We start from the raw sequence: 19,599 nt of genomic DNA on the forward strand, positions 1-19,599 counted from the left end.
CCAGATGATACCAGATGATACCAGATGACACCAGATGACACCAGATGACACCGGATGACACCGGATGACACCGGATGATACCGGATGACACCGGATGATACCGGATGATACCCAGATGATACCAGATGACACCAGATGATACCAGATGATACCAGATGATACCAGATGACACCAGATGATACCAGATGATACCAGATGATACCAGATGACACCAGATGACACCAGATGATACCAGATGATACCAGATGATACCAGATGATACCAGATGACACCAGATGATACCAGATGATACCAGATGATACCAGATGACACCAGACCACTGGAAGACACTCGATGTCACGTGATGAATCAAGATTAACGAGCTCCTGTTGTCCTGAATGTTGAGTTTGATAAAGTTAGAGGAGTTTGAAGGAGTTGCTGATGGAGCGTCTCAAGTCCGTCCAGAGTTTTCTGTTGTTTACTTTTCAAATAGCTTCAACCGAAGACTTAACACATTTCTACACATGAATTTAACACGTACGACAATTACAACACTACGACAACTTTAGCTCAGCGTGTGGATGTGTTACAGAGAAGTTTGGTTCTGATCTGTTCCAGTGTGAAACCAGTGCCACACCCTGAACATGCAGCAGATGAATAACATCAGTTTATATTATTTTATTATTTACTTTGCACCTTTGCCAAAATGAAAACAAGTTCATTAGTTTTATTCATTTCATCATCGTTGCTGTTTTACTGGAGAACTCAAACCTCAGAACTCGAAGCTTTTCAATGTTTCACTGTTCAAAATCGTTCTTCATATTTTAGAATTTAGTTTGTTTCACCTGCTTCTCTTCTGTAACATTTATAATTTTGATATGTATGCCCCAATGATCTTCAAACTAATGCTTTTTATTGTTTTCTATTGTTTGCCTTCAATTCTTCATTTTGATCTTGTAAAGCCGTTGTGTTTTGAAAGTTGTTCATTTAATAAAGTTAGGTTCTTATTTATTAACTGATCACACGGGTCATAGTATTATTATTTAGGGTTTAACCAGTTTTATGCTCAGTGAGTGAATCATGTTTAATAGAGAAACTGATGTGTCATTTAATTAATTACCTAATTAATAGGAGGAATAAAAAAGCATTAGTCTTTTAAATACTTTTGCCTAATTGTTTCAATGTTGCTCAATGTCAGGAAGAAACATAAGCATAAATATTTTCTGTCAACATTTATCAAGTATGATTCACAAATACAATTTAAAAAAGATTCATTAACTACAGACAGGATTAGAAAACACCTGTTGCTCCTTTGTTTTAACGTTAAGTACACCAATGGAAAAAAGCTCTTCAAAAAATATGTTTTATTTTTCAAACATAATTCACATGTTAAACAAGGCTTTGCTTTTATAATAATTATTACTAAACATTATTATTTAAAAGCACAAATAAAGACACTCAAAGACACTTTTTAAGCAAAATAAAGACGTTCAAGGCATGAGACGAAAAGAACAGTGGAAACAATGAAATATAAAAACGTTAAAGAATAATTTTGTAGTGTGAACTTCATGTTTTGTTGAGCAACAGAAAGACGCAGACGTTCAGAGTGTGAAATACAAATGAAGCAGAAAACCAGAGAGATGATCCCGGAGCCGAGGACATGATTCAGACAGTTCACCACAATTATACATAAAAAACAAACTATTAAAAACATTGTGTGGCGACTCTAAGTATAAAACCTGTTTAGCTGTATAAGCAGTGTGGCTCATCATAAGACTGAGTCCGTCAGTAACCTGTCTACAGCCTGAGGCGTCTCAGAATGATGATTCATAATCTATAAGATTTAATTCAAGACATCTGTTTCAGGATAACGTTGTATAAAAAAATATCCAGATCAAAGGCACATTTACAGAATTCACTGTCTCACATTAGTCATCAGTTTTTCAAAAGCTACAAAACAATTATTATTACAAAAACAAACAGGGCATCATAATTTAGTCCTCAGCCACTTTATTTAAAATGACAGAGGACCAAAGTTTTTAATATAAAACTGTCCTACAACTTCCTATACTCTCCAAAATAAAAGCTACATTTGTGATCCCTTTACTTGTAAACTGTGAAATTCACATTTTCACTCTTTATTTATCAGGAATGATTCAGAAAAGAAAAAGATCAAAGCCTGAAGCGAGCCTCCATCATAGTTCATCTTTGTGGCTTGTTTCTTCTTCGTGGTATTTACGCTCACAGGTGCAGACGGCGGTGCGGTCGTCGGTCTCGGTCACCAGCTCCATGTCGGCGTGTCTCGTGGGCCGACCCGTCAGCCGCTCAGAGTACGTGAGCAGGACTCGGTAGTAGTAGCAGTACAGTCTGCTGGGCTGCAGCAGCTCCCGGGCCGCCGCCTGACCCGCCCTGGAGATCTCCTGCGCCTCAGCGTCGTTCTCTTTGGCCCATTTGATTTTCTCCAGCACGTCCGACAGGTCTCTCTTCACCGGGAGGTAGTGGACGCCGGCTTTCAAATGGCTGTAGAAATGTTCGTAATACTGGGAATCCTGCTTCAGCACCAGGCTGTTCCCGAGCATCAGGTACGGAAAACGATAGGCGGCCACGGTTCCGTCCACGTTCACCTGGTACTTGAACTAGAAGAGAGAATTCAGAGAGTTTATCACTGGGAGGGAACTCCAGAGGAAATCAGCAAAGACACAATGACATCAACTCAATTTGTAGAAAGAGAAAAAGCAGCTTCCACAGGCTCCACATTGTAGTTTCATGTATTAAACAGAATATGAACTAACATATTAATCTGTTTATATACCCCCCCCCCCCCCCCCCCCCCACCTTAAAGAAGTCGAAGAACCCAACGAGCGGTGTTTTGCCGACATGTTTCTCTCGGTCCCTGAAGAAGAACCATCCTGTGATGCCGGCGTCCAGCAGCTCGGGGTTGTTCATGGACAAGTGGACGAGCTGAAGACGTTCCTCACGACTGTCCCGGCCTCGGAAAAACGCCCGCTCGGTCTTATTCACCCACGGAGGCCCTGGAACAAGAGGACACCGATATCATCAGATCATGTCAGGGACTAAAGAATGAATAAAATAAGAAGTACCAGAATGAGTATTTCACTTGAGGTCAATGAAGTAAGTACAGTGATAATAGATACACAGAAGTAATCGGGGGTGAACTTGCAGTGTGAGGACACAGAGAGCCTGAGGTGAGGGAGGAACCTTTAGAGACTTGTTGGTTTAAGTTTTCTTTCTCACACTCGTCTGATGAGACAAAAGCTCTGAATCTACACTGTAAAAACAAGGAAATCAGAAGGAGGTGCACAACTTACAACTTGAAGTATCTATGTACTAAGGAGATCATCTAAGACTGGGAATAACTCTTATATTTGATTTTTATTATTTCAAAAGGATAACGATATTAGGAATTTTGAAGCAACCTGTCAGACACACGGACTTGAACTTAAAGAGGAATTAAAAATCCCTGTTTTTTGAGGTAGAAGAGAGACAAACACCTAAAGATGTAAAACCCACAGACATTTAAATAAAGATAAAGAGAGAATGTGTGTGTGTGTGTGTGTGTGTGTGTGTGTGTTACCTGTGTGTGTGTGTGTTACCTGTGTTTCCCTGGACCGACAGCAGGTCGTTGGTGACGCCTCTTATGGCCTCCAGGGTGGAGTGTGTGACCTCGTACGTGGGGAGGACGATGTCCCGTGTGTCCGTGGAGCCGCACCAGGACAGGACGGGGACCGGGTCCGACCTCCCAGTCTCCAGCGGCCAGTCGCCCACGTTGATGAAGAACTCCACGTCAGGTAACCACACCTTCAGCAGGACAATGACAGACATCAGCCGTCCCATAATTCCATTGGGTCTCTTAGCAGTAACATTAAGATCCTACACGGGCACGGACCCTTGAACTGGAGATGTTCTGTTCTCATTCTGCTGGAGTCTGTATCAGAACATCTGGAACATCTGCAGACACACACACACAGGACTTTACCTTCCTCATCAGGGAGAGCAGGATCTCATCAGAGAACATCTTGAAGTCGGTGTATTTCCCCAGCGTGCGGCGGTACAGCCGCTGGTCGATGATGGCGTAGTGGATGAGTCCTCCTCTGTTGGAGAACCTGTCGGGCACTTCCTGTCGGAGGTGCTGCAGGTCGATGGCGGGGAAGAGTTTGAAGTCGGCCAGGATCTGAGGCTCTTCTGAGGGACACCTCATGGCGCTCTGCCACACGGAGGCATCGGGCTCGGGACAGTCACAGTACTCGTGGTAGACCGGACCTGAGCAGGAAGAGGACACTCAGGGTTAGATGGGGGGGGGGGGGGGCCTCAAGCTTCACACCTCCTCAGAATGAACCAGACCTTGCATGATGTACGGTGACTCCCCCACGGCCTCGTCCTGGTGGAGGACATCGACCTTCAGGCCGCCCATGGCCGAGCCGTAGAGCCGGTACCTCACCAGGAAGGAGCCGTCCCCCCCGGTCCAGGGGCGGGGGGACGTGGATCCGGATGTGCTCCTTCCTGTCCAGGGAGCTGATCTTCACTTTAAACGTGTCTGGACCTGGACATGTGAAGAACACGTGAAGAACATGTCAGTGACACGTGTGAGACTTATTCCTCATCAGCAGGATTTAATAAACAGTAAACTTCTCCGTTCATATTGACACATTTTAATGTTAGGCCTGATAGAAGAAGAAGAACACATGCTACATGTTGAATACAGTTAGCTTCAGTTAGCTTTGTGTTGTTTCTGTTTGTGACTCACAACATGCAGCTACTTGTTGAATACAGTTAGCTTCAGTTAGCTTTGTGTTGTTGGTGACTCACAACATGGAGCTACTTGTTGAATGCAGCTAGCTGTGTGTTAGCTTTGTGTTGTTGTTGTTGTTGTCTGTGACTCACAACCTGAAGCTACATGTTGAATACAGTTAGCTTCAGTTAGCTTTGTGTTGTTTGTGACTCACAACATGGAGCTACTTGTTGAATGCAGCTAGCTGTGTGTTAGCTTTGTGTTGTTTCTGTTTGTGACTCACAACATGCAGCTACATGTTGAATACAGTTAGCTTCAGTTAGCTTTGTGTTGTTGGTGACTCACAACATGGAGCTACTTGTTGAATGCAGCTAGCTGTGTGTTAGCTTTGTGTTGTTGTTGTTGTTGTCTGTGACTCACAACCTGAAGCTACATGTTGAATACAGTTAGCTTCAGTTAGCTTTGTGTTGTTTGTGACTCACAACATGGAGCTACTTGTTGAATGCAGCTAGCTGTGTGTTAGCTTTGTGTTGTTGTTGTTGTTGTCTGTGACTCACAACATGAAGCTACACGCAGCAGCACCGACCTGGAGACTCGCTGAGGTTCCGGCCCTCGGAGCTGACCGCCTGGATGAAGAAGTGTCTCACCGGCAGGACGGTGCCGGGCTCCAGCCCCGGTCCCCACAGGAGACACCTCCGAGGAGCGACTCCTCCGGCCGCGCACACCCACAGGCTCCGGCTCAAACACGCCAACAGGAGCACGAGGCTCCGGGCGGAGGAGCGACCCGAGTCCGGGCTGCTCCCGAACAACATGGTCCTGAGGAGAATCACCGCTTCACGTCCGGATCACTGAGGAGTCTCAACAAAGTTCAGAACCAACTCCTGCGCCGCCATGTTGGACAGAGAGACACGCCCACCGGGTTGAGGTGCCTTCACGGGCCCGTGGGAAATAATCTTAGCGGACAGTGAACGCACCATTTAACTATGACCCTCTACAGATTAATAATAATAATAATAATACTGATAATAATACTTTTTTAAGATGTGAAGAGAAGATAAATAAATAAGGAATCGTCATTACTTTTTAGAATAATCACAGAAAGACCCAGAACTACTAAACATTTAGCTTTGGTTTTGTTTTCCATCTTTATTTCATCTTTGTCTTACAAAAAAAAGAGGAAAAGTTTGATTTTATTGTCTTGTATAAAAGTTTTTATCATATCACAGTCCTGAGATTTTAAAGGCAAGTGGTTGTTCTAGTGTCACTGACGTAAACAGATCCTACACAGTGCACTGGTTTGTATCAAACCATCAGCTCATACAGTGATTTGTGACCAAACAGGAAATGAGAGGACTAGTAAGAAAATATGTTTTCTGTCTTGTGTCCCAGCTTGTCCAGGTTGGGCAGGCAGGCGTACTGGATCATGGGCGGAGGACCACACAGGACGACGAGGGCGTCAGAGGACGGAGCAGGGAGGTGCTCCCTGATCATGTCCTGGCTCACAAACCCTGAACTGTAGCTCCAGTCTGGAAGACAGAACACGGAGATGCTTGAACAAGAGAAGAGGCAACTTTATTTATAAGGCCCTTTATTATAAAGCACATTATTTGGGCTGGTTTAAAAAATAAAACCATTGAATATCCATGAAAGAGACAATTTCCTGTGTCTGTGTGGTTCTGTCTTCACATTAGACTCAGTTTCTTACACAATCTTTTCAAACTCCTGATAATGATACCACTTTATTCTCGTATTTTTGTGACATTGCGGTCAATTGGCATAAAAATTGGTTTTGTGAGGTCCCAGCGACCTTGACCTTTGACCCCTGAGCACTCAAACCTAGTCAGTTCTTCTTTCAGTCTCAGTTTGAACCACACTTTAAGAAATTCCCAAGAAACACGATGTCTCAAGTTCGTGACTGTCGCCAGCGTAGAGGCACGAAAATATGAAAATATAAAGTTAAAACTTCTGCATCTATAGTTAATGCACCAGAAAAATCTGTCTTGGATTTTTTACTTCCGTTCTAAAGATGAAATATCAATCATATCCTCCTTCTACTATTTTGACTCTGTCTTCCTGTCCCCGGCGTCAGGGCAGTGAAATGTGAACAGAAGCTGAATTGCTCTTCCTCTCAGAGTTTTTCATTCACAGAGAGAATTTAATCGCTCATGAAATTATCAGCTTTGAGTTTCGATGTCAGGAGGAAGATAAACGTCAGATTTCAGCTGCTGGTCTCAACGAAGCCGTTAAACAGTGAGAAGCACGAAGCGACTGGTTCCACTGGTTCTTTCATCCACAGATAATCATCGCTTCCTCCGAGGCCGAGGAATCATGACGAAACTAACGAAGTCGTCTTCAAATGAATAATCATCAAGAAGAAGACGTGTTCAGCTCAAAGAAGATGCAACGACACACGAGGCGTTCAAGTCCTCGACCACAGAGATGATGCAACAATTTAATGCTCATTCGATTCTCTCACTTTATGGATTATGCAAATGAAGTCACGAGCGTGTTTCTAAGTCGCAGTAAGACTCAGCTGGAGGATTTCTCCGTCCTCGGGATTCTCCTCCGACGTCTTTGTTCAGTTTCACTCACTCTGAATATTCAGTGTTGAAACCAGGGACCCGGGCTTTGAGACTTACTGAGCGTCATGTAGGCACTGCACTAATATTCACATGTATATTCATATATATATAAATATAGACGTCCTGGATGATAACATGGTTTATACCAGATCCAACGTTATCAGAGGAAATACACAATGTCTCACTGTACAATGTTTGGAATTTACTTTAATTAATTATTAACTATTTTACCAAGTTACAACGAAGCTAGAAATCAATTTTGTGTATTTGTTATCAAGTTGAGATCATAATGATTCACGTGATGTAACTCGTCTTATCCTCCTCCTGTGTTTGTATTAAAAGAAGTATCATGTTATTGTCCTCTCATAGGATGAACTTCAGTCACATGATATTATTTACACATGAAGTATTTATATACATAGAAATATAACACAGATATGTTGGATTTAGTGAAATCCAGTGGTGAAGTTATATATTGCAACCCACTGAAAAAACGATCTGGATGTAGTGAATTGGAATTTGGTTTTATAAGCAGCTTGTTGGGAACTTTTTTATTCTCTAACTTATATTGAATGGACGCTCAGCGGGCGTCCTGTCGTTCAGCGTCATACGTGTTACATGTTCTTACCCTGTGGAGGTTTGTCCAGCGTGAACCAGAGCTGCACTTTGTCCGGATGATTCTTCTTCACCTCCTCCAGCTCCTCCCTCAGCAGGATGTCCTTCTCAGTCTGAGAGAACGAGGGAGAGGGAGAGAGAGAGAGAGAAGGATGTTATTTCTCCAGAGTGTTTTCTAGATTTCACCAAAGCAATTCGCTGCACACATCCGAACCTGGTTGGCGAATATGAGGGAGCACTTGGTGTCGTCGGAGGTGTCGGCTGCGATCCTGCGAATGAGCTGCAGCATCGGAGTGATTCCTGTGATGGAGAAACGCTGGAGTTGGTCATGGGGGGGCAGTGAAATGTGGCCTTTCGTCATTTTGCAATAAAGTTATATTATCGACAGAGGGGCTCCGAACAAAACATCATCAACTGGCTCCTGAAAGTTAAACTTCAATTATAGATGGAAACCTGCAATGACACAGTTGAATTAGTCTGTGGGACCATAAGAGAATCATAGCAGGGGAGGAAGAAATCAAACAATTTACTGAAGAACTAATTAAAAGTAAAATGTGGTAGATTAATTTTTCCTTCTTGAGAAAAAGTAAATAAGTATTAAAGTAAAGGTAGCAGCTGAGTGAATCCTATTCCCTAATACTACTACATCATTAACTGTGCCTATACTTCATATTCTGTTTATTAGATGCTGTCATGTATCTATTTTAAATTAATTAGATATAAATTAAATATCAGATGGCTGATGTGGGCGGCGGCCTATGAATCCATCTCATTAGAATAAAGAGTTATTTAATAGAATGATGTAAATATGAAAGCACCTGTTCCTCCAGCGATCATTCCGACGTGTTTAACCTTTCGAATCTTGGGCTCTGACTTTTTATCGGGTCGGATGGAAAAGTGACCTTTTAAAAAAGAGAGAGAGAGAGTTAAACGGTACCACAGTGACATCTGCTGGTGAGCAAAATAACTGCAAATGCATGTAGAGTATTCAAATACATGAAGGATTTTAAATACTCGTCTCATACCTTTTCCCTTGTACACCAGCAGTCCACTGGGTCCTCTGAAGTCCATGCTGTCCCCGACGGCCATGTTGTCCAGGTACTGGGACATTTTCCCTCCGTCTGGAAAGGACGGGTGAGTGTTCTTGAAGTAAACCTGGGGAGAAGTTACACAAACACTTTTAGTTTCAACTCCACTTGTTGATTTGAAGACATCTTCAGAAATGACCTCCACAGGACGTCCAGAGAATCCAGATCGTCCCCCGGCAGGAACAAAAAACCAGTCAACCAACCAGTTAACCAACCAGTTAACCAGCAGTGGTGGCAGTGATGTTTTTTACCTTCACCACCAGGTCCACGTATCCCTGATCCTCGTCGCTGGACACTGGAGTGTAGGCCCGGACCACCAGGCTGCCGTTCACCTTGGCCGACAGGTACACGTGTTGACCTGAGGGGAAAGAACCGAAGCTTCAGGACGTCTCCATGTTTGTTTACTGGTTTAACAAACTCTCCACAGTGTTTACAGCAGTTTGTGACTTTTTACATTTCAGATCATATTTTCCCTGAATGTCACAGATCGTTTTAAATATGTTGCAAAACAGTTACTGTCAAAATCATAAGAGAGTTTATAGATAAAGTTTCTTAACGATGTTACAAAGTTCTGAAGCAGAGGAGCAATAAAATGGATGAGATAAGATCAGATGAATAAATAAATATGATGAGTCAGTGTAAATAAAAGTAGAGTTTAGGTCAAAGGGCAGCGAGTTCCACAATGTGGAGGTGAGACCAGGTGAGACCAGGTGAGACCGGGTGAGACCAGGTGAGGCCAGGTGAGACCAGGTGAGACCAGGTGAGACCAGATGAAACCAGGTGAGACCGGGTGAGACCGGGTGAGACCAGGTGAGACCAGGTGAGGCCAGGTGAGACCGGGTGAGACCGGGTGAGACCGGGTGAGACCAGGTGAGACCAGGTGAGGCCAGGTGAGACCGGGTGAGACCGGGTGAGACCGGGTGAGACCGGTTGAGGCCGGGTGAGACTGGGTGAGACCAGGTGAGACCGGGTGAGACCAAGTGAGACCAGGTGACACCGGGTGAAACCGGGTGAGACCAGGTGAGACCAGGTGAGACCAGGTGAGACCGGGTGAGACCAAGTGAGACCAGGTGACACCGGGTGAGACCAGGTGAGACCGGGTGAGACCAAGTGAGACCGGGTGACACCAGGGGAGGCCAGGTGAGACCAGGTGAGACCGGGTGAGACCAGGTGACACCAGGTGAGACCAGGTGAGACCGGGTGACACTGGATGACATCGGGTGAGACCAGGTGAGACCAGGTGAGACCAGGAGGAACCGTCAGGTCGTCTCAAAGGTCCAGAGAGAACCAGGCCAGTTAATCTGAAAGATGTTTGTCTTTACGAGACCCTTTAAGATCTAGAGCTTGAAAGTGTGCGTCTGTGCAGCTCGTCACTTTTCACACTGAAGGACTGAGAATCTTTTGAGTCGTGAAAAACTTCACCTGACGAAACCAGGGACGAACAAGAAAAAACGAGAAGGGACAAGAAGAGACAAGAAGAGACAAGAAGAGACAAGAAGAGACAAGAAGAGTCGAGGTCCAGTACCTACTGGAAGTCCAAGGATATGAGCAGCAGAGGGAAGGCCGAAGCGAAACTTCTTTGTGTCATGACTGATTTCCTACACAAGGACACACAACATAAACACACAACATAAACACATTCAGTAACATCCTTACAGGTCAGCATTTAAGAGTTCAGGAGCATTTTGGACAAAGTCAAAGAACTTTTCTCCCATCAGGAGTTTTTAAGAGTGAAACACTTTCTAAAGGGAGATTTTGACAATCAGCCTCTGAAAGATTCACACATAGATTTTAGCTTCAGACCAGTTGACATATAGACTTAAACATTAATGTGAAGATACTTGAAACACAAGCATGTCCAGTTTCCTACGTACACAACTCCTGAGGCTTCATCATCACATTTTCAAACACTAAGGTGAGTGTAAACACGAGTGTGAATGTGTTGTGTTCATGAGACAGTAGCTTGTGAGAGTTTCCAGGTTTAAATTTGACCATTTGTACTTTATCATGAAAAATTATTGTTATTATTAAAGTGTGTTTGAGTGATTTCTTGACGCAGGACGATTTGTTTGCAAAGTGCACGAGGCCGTGAGCAGTTCACCTGTTTCTCCACCAGGGGAAGTGAATATTTGACCATAGGATCCTGAAGAGTCACCGGCTGCTGCTGCTTCTTCTCTCCTGCAGAACCTCTCAGCAGGAAGATCACCACCGTCACCAGCACCACCGAGACAGCCACCGCCGCCGGGACCAGCTGTGGGACAAGCACCGGGGACAATGTGGACACTTGACTCACAGTTTGACACGCTCCATGATTAAATAAAGCAAATCAGATTGGTAATAACTGTGAGTGACAGCTGAAAACTTTCAGGTTCAGAGAAAGATACAGAGGAATGAAAGTTTGTGATTAAAAAGATGAATAATGTGAAATTCAATTCTCACCAAGTCCTGATCCATAGTTTGAAGATAAAGTTTGTCTTCTCCTCACAGCTGCCTGAGATCAGAGTCTGCACAGTTACACTAATGATAGACTTTACTCTCTCTCTCGCTCACACACACACACACACACACACACACACACACACACACACACACACACACACACACACACACACACACACACACACACACACACACACACACACACACACACACACACACACACACACACACACACACACACACACACACACACACACACACAAAGACACACACAGATAGAGAGAGAGAGAGAGTGAAGGGCCTCTGAAGGGGGCGTGGCTGTCCACTGGGGGAAAGGGTGACACGCACTCCAAAGCACCAATCAGAGGTCAGATGTGATTGTGGTACTATGTAGAACAGAGGAGGTGCAGAGTCTGGGAATCACACCACAGCACGAGGGGAGGAGGGAGGGAGAGGGAGAGAGAGAGGGGGGGAGACAGACACTCACACACACTCATTACATAAACTCTGAGGCTGTTGAGAGAAAATACTTTATTCATTTCAAATATTCGGTGCATAGAGGAAATGGTTGTGTCTTTTCAAAGTTGTGAGAACTTATAGTACAAGTATTTTAATAAGGGACCTAGTGTAAAATCCAGTTAATCAGTAACTTAACCTCTTCTGAGAATATAGAGATTTATTAGAGTCATTTCAGGACAACGACTCCAAAGGTATTTAGTTAAAGTAACAAATTACACACTGTAAAAGAAACATGAAACATTTGACCTGGTGATGGCGCTATTTTACAAACAATCCTGTTCCACCACAATATGAAATAAAAGAAATTGACCAAGCTCTTGCATTTCTATTCCCCAGCATCTTTAGTGATCGACCTTCATCTTCATCAGAGCTCATTTCACAACATGTGATTCCACTGTTTGAGATGTTCTGTGTCCAGAGGCCTTCACCCTTCATCACGTTACAACACGGTCCCTGAGGATTCTCCACTGGAGTCTTCGTCATCTGAGCTCAGGTCCAGATGATGAAGACTGGGATCCTCTTCATCCCGGTAGGACTCAGATCTGCTCCTGGACTGTGAGTCAGATTCATCCAGGTTCACTGAAACAGAGACGACCTGTCAGTTAATATCTGAAGAACATCAAGACGGGATAGAGAAGGTTCAAAGTCACTGAAGGAGGAGGAAACCTGCTCTTCACTGTTATATTTTCATTCATGACTTTCCATTTAAAGTTGTGATACAGTCACATGAATGAGAATATAATTCAAAGTGTATTCATAAAAAAACGAACTTTTATGTTCTGCAATCTGCCACTAGAGGACGCCATGTTAACAGTTTCCCATTGAGAGTTGAAGTCTGTCTATTTATTATTTAAATGTTATTTTCACTGGTGGCTTTAGAATGAACATGACTATATTCCTTTTTTAAGTTTTAAAATTAAAAAATTTGTTTTGTTAAGTTTCTTGTATCTGTATTGAAACGTTTTGGAGTTTTAGATTTTGCCTGTAAACACAAATTGAGGTTAAACATGGACCTGAACAGGGGATTTTAGTGTCAGGTTTATTATTGTGATAAACAATAAAACTGACAGACATGATGTAATGAGGATAATACACAAAACTCATCAGCTTTGAAGCTGTGAACATAATCCGGAAGTTTTATTTAATGCTAAAGTTACTTTTGTTTTCTATGCTAATGTTACTCTTTGAGTGAAGTTCTATAGTAACATTACTTTCCAAGCTAATGTCATTTTGTTAATTCTAAAGTTACTTTTTATGTGAAAGTCATGCTTATGTTATTTCTTTGGGCTTAAATAAATGTTGTTCTTTAATTGTTTTTACTACTTTTGCTTATTCTACCGTTACTTCTACTGTAACAGAGGGGGGGGGGGGGGGTCTTCAGTGTTTTTTACACTGTAAGTTCCTTTAGAACATTTTAAACTCAACAGGTTTTGAGGGAGTTGCTTTATTTCTGAATACAGGAATCTTCATACTGTAGAAACAAACCGTCACTTCACCTGTTAGAAAAACAATCAGTAACACAAACAGTTCATATATTTATCTTAAAACTTCAAAGAGCAAAATCAAACAAGAGTCTCAAAGAAACTCTTCAACAAAGAAGCAGGGTGTGGTGAAGGTGAACCCTGGAGACACACACACACGCACGCACGCACACACACAGACACACACAGAGACACACACACACAGACACACAGCTCTCCAATGCAGAATTATATGATTGCAGTGAAGGTGAGTTTCATCTTTGTGTCATTTATGGAACAACTTGCTCTTCAGTATTTAGAAAACACTGAGATAGAGATAGAAGAGACAGAAGAGACACAACATAATCTAAAAGTTGAATCCAACAAAGTGACAGAAGTAATAATAGTTTTAAAGTCAAATCTTTCCAGGGTCATGTGTTGTTCTAGTGTTGATATATTGTCGAGCTGGTCTCAGTTTTAACTCCAGTGTTACATGTCCCATTAACTCTCTAAATACCAGTCAGGCAGATGCTTGGCCTCCTAAAACCACTGGTGCTAAATACACTAAAAGACAAACTGATATTTCTGTTCTGCTGTTCGGTGAATTAGAAACAGTTTATTTTTCTTTTACCTTAATAACCTTGATTCTCTAATTCAGCAGCTGAACTTCCTCTTCCTCTCTCACTCACTCTGGACTCTTGTTGCTTCTTTATTTCCAAACCAGCAAACCTCAAATCAACACATTAAAATACTAAAGAGAAAGAAAAGATAAAAGAGAGAATCATCAAACCATGAGAGGCTCCGTGCTGCTGGTGAACGGTCACATGATGTCGGTGAAGTGTCCTCATGTCTCCTGGTGCCTGGACTCCAGCTCTGCTGTCTGCGCGGTGGAGGTCTGCACCGACAGAGGAGAGCTCATTCATCTTCATATTCAATATATATTTCTGTGCTTTTAAAATGGCTGCCCTATAGTTTGTTTTAATCACAATTAAAAATTGTTGATATGCCGCCGGAGGCTGGAGTCTAATCTGCTTCTTCACCGCTCGTTTCCATCTGAACAATAAACATGGTGACCTTCTATATCTGAACTGGTGCCAATCGGCCTCCAGCTATTCATTTATATTTATGATTCATGACTCATGTTAAAGATGTGTCCTCCCTGTCACATCCCAATACTGCCCCCTACTGTTCATGTGTATATTGCGTCTTGTAGATGCAGAACTTTTAATATCTGAGGGCGTGAGAAACTGGGATTCGAACCAGTGACGTGCTGCTTCAGGCTCTTTTCTTATGTCCCACTGAGACACATCAGACACACACACACACACACACAGACAGACCCACACAGACACACACCTGCACGGCTGATGAATGACAGCGTGGCCCTGAAGCCTCTGTGTGTGATGCTGCTGTCTGAGCTGAACTGCAGCACCATGACGTTGTGGAAGGACAGAACCGGAGGAGGAACAGTGCGACCGCACAGCACCGCTACACAAAGCACACAACAGAGTGATCATGGCCTATAAACACAACACAATGAAACAACAGAATGAGCCTGAAGCGTCCGTCCCACCTATCTCCTCCGTTCGCTCCACATCTGCCAGGACGGTGAGGGAGTCGTACAAACATCTGTCCGACTCCTCGAGCTCCACGTCGGTGAAATGAACCTGAAACACAACAATCATCAGCTTTTCATCCACGACCACTTTGTGACATCATCACGTGTCAGCGTTGTGTTGAGAGTCTCACACACGTCACCTTAACAACGTGACCCCGGGGAGCGTACACCACCCAGCGGACCACGCAGTCATCACTGTAGGATTGTGGGTAATTTGGGGTTTGGACAACAGTCTGATCTTCAACGAGAACAATTGTCCCGCAACCTGATTTTGAGTACACACAAACACACACACACACACACAATATGTTATTGAACACCTGCACCATCCCCATGGTTCCTTTGTGACGCACCAACAACTAACTATACAGTATGTACGTACACACAGTTTGTTTGTGTGTGTGTGTGTGTGTGTGTGTGTCTGTGTGTGTGTGTCTGTGTGTGTGTCTGTTTAGTGTTTCCCACCAGGATCAGGGCGTCCCTGGACAGCACGATGCCTCAGGACGAAGCCACTTCCTGTTCTGCTAACGTCTGAGGAGAAGAGAAGTGTTGCATTCTGGGAGAGACTCAGGAGAAGAGGGCTGTGTGGGGCACGTCCGCAGAATATACCTGTAAAATAATAATAACTCAAACAAATACAAATACAAACAACAACAAACAAGGAAACGATGTAGTTTTTTTTCACGTGTGTGGAAATCTATTGGTTTGTAGTTAGAAGCAGATTTTTAGGTTTTGGGAGTTTGGTTCTGTCGCTCCCTGATAAATCCCTACATGATCAAACCTGATGGTGTGTGTGTGTGTGTGTCTGTGTGTGTGTGTGTGTGTGTGAACCTCACCTACAGGCCTGTGGCTCCCTGCTGACACAGTGAGTCGATCGTAGCGACAGTTGGACTCATTCTCCAGATCCAAGAGCTCAAGCTCCAACAAGAGGGAGTGACCTGGGGGGGCAGTGATCCTCCACACACACAACCTGGACACACACACACACACACACACACACACACACACACACACACACACACACACACACACACACACACACACACACACACACACACACACACACACACACACACACACACACACACACACACACACACACACAATTCATCTGGTTATTACACAATCCTTTTAAGCTGTTGCTGCATTTAATATGTGAAAGGTGCTGTATAGATAAAATATATTATTGTTATTAAATAGTATTATTAACATTCTACAAAATAATATACACATGTGATCACTGAATCAAAAAGTACACATTGATCTTTGTGCGTTGTATTTATACAAAGAGCCAAAAGCAAATATTAAAAACCAAATAAGTGTTTTACGACTTTCACACAAAGTTATGATGTCACTCACTCGTTGTTGTCATAGCCATCACCAGGGAGGGCGGGGTTTCTGATGACGCCCTCGCTGTCAATCACAGGCCCATCGCTCACACTGCAGAGTCCTGATGTGTACACACACACAGTCACACACACAGACACACACAGTACATCAGAAGAACACGTGCACATTATGAAATATAGATGAATAACTGTGGCTGTGATAACTCACCTGATAAATTCTTTCTCTGCTGCTGCTCGTCAGCTGAAGAACAAATACAATCTTTATTTAAACTTAAACAATGAACAAACTGTTTATATAACATTACTCTTAATGCAGACTACATTTCCCATGATGCAACAGGCGGCCTCTTAGTGGAACTGAAAACTCACCGTGTCGCAGCTCACGTTTGATCCAGGGCAGCAGCAGCCGCACGTCGGTGAAGACCCCCGGGGAGCCTCTCCTGGAGGGGGGGCGGATGCTGTTGTTGCCCCAGCTCCGCCCACACCCTTTACCCCAGGAGGTCACGCCCAGCGCCACCATGTGACCCCCGCCGGGCCCTGCAGGACATACCAGAGGGCCCCCGGAGTCGCCCTGCAGGGACGTGAAGATGGGACGTGATGACAGATCTGTGTGTTTTCAGATGAAGCATCGGGGGTGTCGGTGGAGTTCTACCTGACAGGCGTCCCTCCCTCCTCTCTCCGGCCCGGCACACACAACCGTCATGGCGGCCCGAGGTCGGACCGGCCCTCGGAGCGTCTGCAGGACGTATTGACACTTGGCCGGATCCACCAAGTCCAACTGGACCTCTCTCAGCACCGCAGGAAGTCGACCTCCTGGGAAACCACAGAAGAAGAGTGGTTCCTTTCTGCTTTGACAGAATCTGGTGCAAGTGAGAAAACGACTTACTTTCCTTTGTCCTGCCCCATCCACCCACAATGCACCTGGTCCGGGGGGGGATGTTCTCATCAGGTAAAGGTAAACAGATCGGCTGCACTCGGATCCCTGTGGTGAAAGTCACACATCGTCCATCACTGACCTGCTTTCACCACATTTGATCAAACTACTGGTCCGAGTGAGAACCTGCCGAGCCGGATGTGCTGGTCCAACTCCACCAGAGCTACGTCGTGGCTCATGGGCAAGGCATGATGGAACTTCTCGTGCAGGGAGACGCTCTTCACCCCCAGGACCTGCTCCTCTTCATCGTCCACCGTGCGGTCGAACTCCCCCACGGCCACGCTCACGCCCCTGAGGAACTCCCTGAGCAGAATCAGTGTGTTAGTGTTGGAGCGGTCGGGGGAAGTGATGAAGGTGAAGAGGAGCAGAACCTGGAGACCGAGGAGAAGCAGTGAGCGGCCGTCAGGATCCAGCGCTGCGTCAGGATGGAGCCGCCACAGAAGTGAGAGCCTCGGAGCCGCAGGGAGACCTGAGGGAAGCAGGAAGTGAAGCAGGAAGTGAAGCAGGAAGTGACGCAGGAAGTGAAGCAGGAAGTGAAGTCTGAAGCCAGGACAGCAACCAATCATGTTGTTCATAGAGATGGATCACATGACAGCTCCCTGAACATGAAGCCAAACCACCTGGATCGCCCCCTAGTGGCTGCTTTTAGTGTAGGTCACATGTCCAGCCACCTCCATGTTGGCAGATGGGACATGAACCAAACTAAAAAGTCTAAATAAACATCAAATAAATTGGTTTCTGTCATTTTAATTACTACACACATCACTACTGCAAAAACTAAATGTTTTGGCCTCATTTTTTTTGCAATCATCAGTAAATGGTTTGTATTCATATCGATCTTTTCTATTAAAGACACTTAAAGCACTTTTCTCTACTTTCCTTATCACACGTCACTCACACACTGTCACACAGCCGTCAGGGTCGATTTGAGGTTCAGCATCTTGCTCAAGGACACTTCAGCATGACCCGCTCTCCCCCCCCCCCGAACCACAGCTGCCCTCCTGTTAACTTGGAGCCGACAGGGAGATAGTAGCTCCATAAGAAAACTCAAAGCCAAACTGTGCTGAGCTTTAAAAGTTATTAAAAGAATCCTAAAATAAAACACTGTCACCCTTCAGGCGTCTTCAAGGACGAGACCAAAGAGGAGCCGTGATGAAGAACCAGAGGAGACAGAGTGTGATTGAGCACTGACCAGCCATGGGTGGGATCCGTCCGTGGCCTCGCGCCCCCCCACCACCCTCACAGACCGGGCCGTGGTTCTCCAGTCCTGTGGAACTCCACATTTCAAACCTGCCGAGAAGAAGAAGAACCTCTGAAACATCTCACATTCCTTCTGCTCAGTGTTTTTAAACATCTGTAACTTACCTGTTTGAGCTGCAGGGACGAGAGAGAGGAACCAGAAACAGAGCGAGAGCAGAGCAGCCCTCATCACACAGACACACACAGACACACAAGCACACTCACCAAGGGTCGGACTGGAGAGGCAGACCTGATGTGAGCGTGTGTGTGTGTGTGTGTTGGGGGGGAGATACTGGTTAACGAGCCTGTCGGTGGGTGAACTACAGAAACCAGTGACCTCACCACAAAGACCACAAAGACACAAACATCCCAGTCGCTGTTTAACAACAACAGTTGTAAAACGCAGACAAAGATCCAGGGGAGGATAGAAACTGCTTCTGCTGCACACGCTGACGTCGAGATGGAGAAATCAAACCAGTTGTGAGTTTGTCTCCAGGAGAACGTTCACCTGTCGCATGGAGGGAACTCTGCATTAAAGAATTTCCTTTCCAGTTCTTTGTGTTTTCATGCGTCAGGTTCAGTGCTGTTACCGTCGCCCTGAGTCACGGAGCTCATTGTGAAAAACCTGGAGGCAGATGTGTGTCAGTGTGACCTTTGAGGCAAAGCTTCACGAGATGGAAACAGAAAACAGAGACGAGCAGGAAACTCACTTTGTGTTTGTTTCTGTCGATCCCATTTTATTTGTGTCGCCCATTATCACAAATTATTTCACAAGGCTAAAACAGGGTGCAGCATCCTCTGTTCTTAACCCTCAACAAGAGTAAAACATATTTAAAAAAGTATTTATACATAAGAAAACGTCTGATAGAGATGAAGGGAGCAGCAATGACTGATGGTCAGTGATGGTAGAATATGTGAGGAGTCTTGTTGTGATCATAGTCCACGATCAGCAGATAACATTAGATACAGGTATCTGTAATTAAGTGGATTCATTTTCAGGTACTTTTAACATTCTTCTCCACAACAT

General features: G+C 44.5%; 3 protein-coding genes across 3 annotated transcripts; all 3 read right to left on the minus strand.

The window, feature by feature from the left end:
- Positions 1–1,325: 1,325 nt before the first annotated feature.
- poglut3 (protein O-glucosyltransferase 3) lies at positions 1,326–5,605 on the minus strand. The gene is given in 7 exon segments (XM_053426856.1): positions 1,326–2,615; positions 2,815–3,011; positions 3,594–3,798; positions 3,977–4,260; positions 4,342–4,456; positions 4,458–4,540; positions 5,316–5,605. Coding segments are annotated over 7 exon segments (1,551 nt in total). The 5' UTR covers positions 5,542–5,605; the 3' UTR covers positions 1,326–2,174.
- A 244-nt stretch (positions 5,606–5,849) lies between these two features.
- Positions 5,850–11,702, minus strand: LOC128444602 (NADH-cytochrome b5 reductase 2). Its single transcript, XM_053427154.1, has 9 exons — positions 11,454–11,702; positions 11,116–11,265; positions 10,540–10,612; positions 9,266–9,372; positions 8,952–9,081; positions 8,745–8,828; positions 8,141–8,226; positions 7,940–8,039; positions 5,850–6,255 (listed from the first exon to the last, which is right to left on the minus strand). The coding sequence occupies exons 1-9, from the start codon at positions 11,466–11,468 to the stop codon at positions 6,083–6,085; spliced, it is 918 nt and encodes a 305-aa protein (XP_053283129.1). The 5' UTR covers positions 11,469–11,702; the 3' UTR covers positions 5,850–6,082.
- A 709-nt stretch (positions 11,703–12,411) lies between these two features.
- LOC128444057 (ovochymase-2) lies at positions 12,412–18,010 on the minus strand. Its single transcript, XM_053426350.1, is given in 14 exon segments — positions 12,412–12,551; positions 14,223–14,327; positions 14,789–14,920; positions 15,006–15,099; positions 15,191–15,315; positions 15,516–15,659; positions 15,887–16,020; positions 16,410–16,629; positions 16,769–16,970; positions 17,052–17,212; positions 17,286–17,381; positions 17,464–17,636; positions 17,705–17,802; positions 17,993–18,010. Coding segments are annotated over 14 exon segments (1,842 nt in total).
- Between the last annotated feature and the right edge of the window lie 1,589 nt (positions 18,011–19,599).

Source organism: Pleuronectes platessa, chromosome 7 (assembly GCF_947347685.1).
Source record: "Pleuronectes platessa chromosome 7, fPlePla1.1, whole genome shotgun sequence".
In the NCBI taxonomy this organism is placed as follows: domain Eukaryota; kingdom Metazoa; phylum Chordata; class Actinopteri; order Pleuronectiformes; family Pleuronectidae; genus Pleuronectes; species Pleuronectes platessa.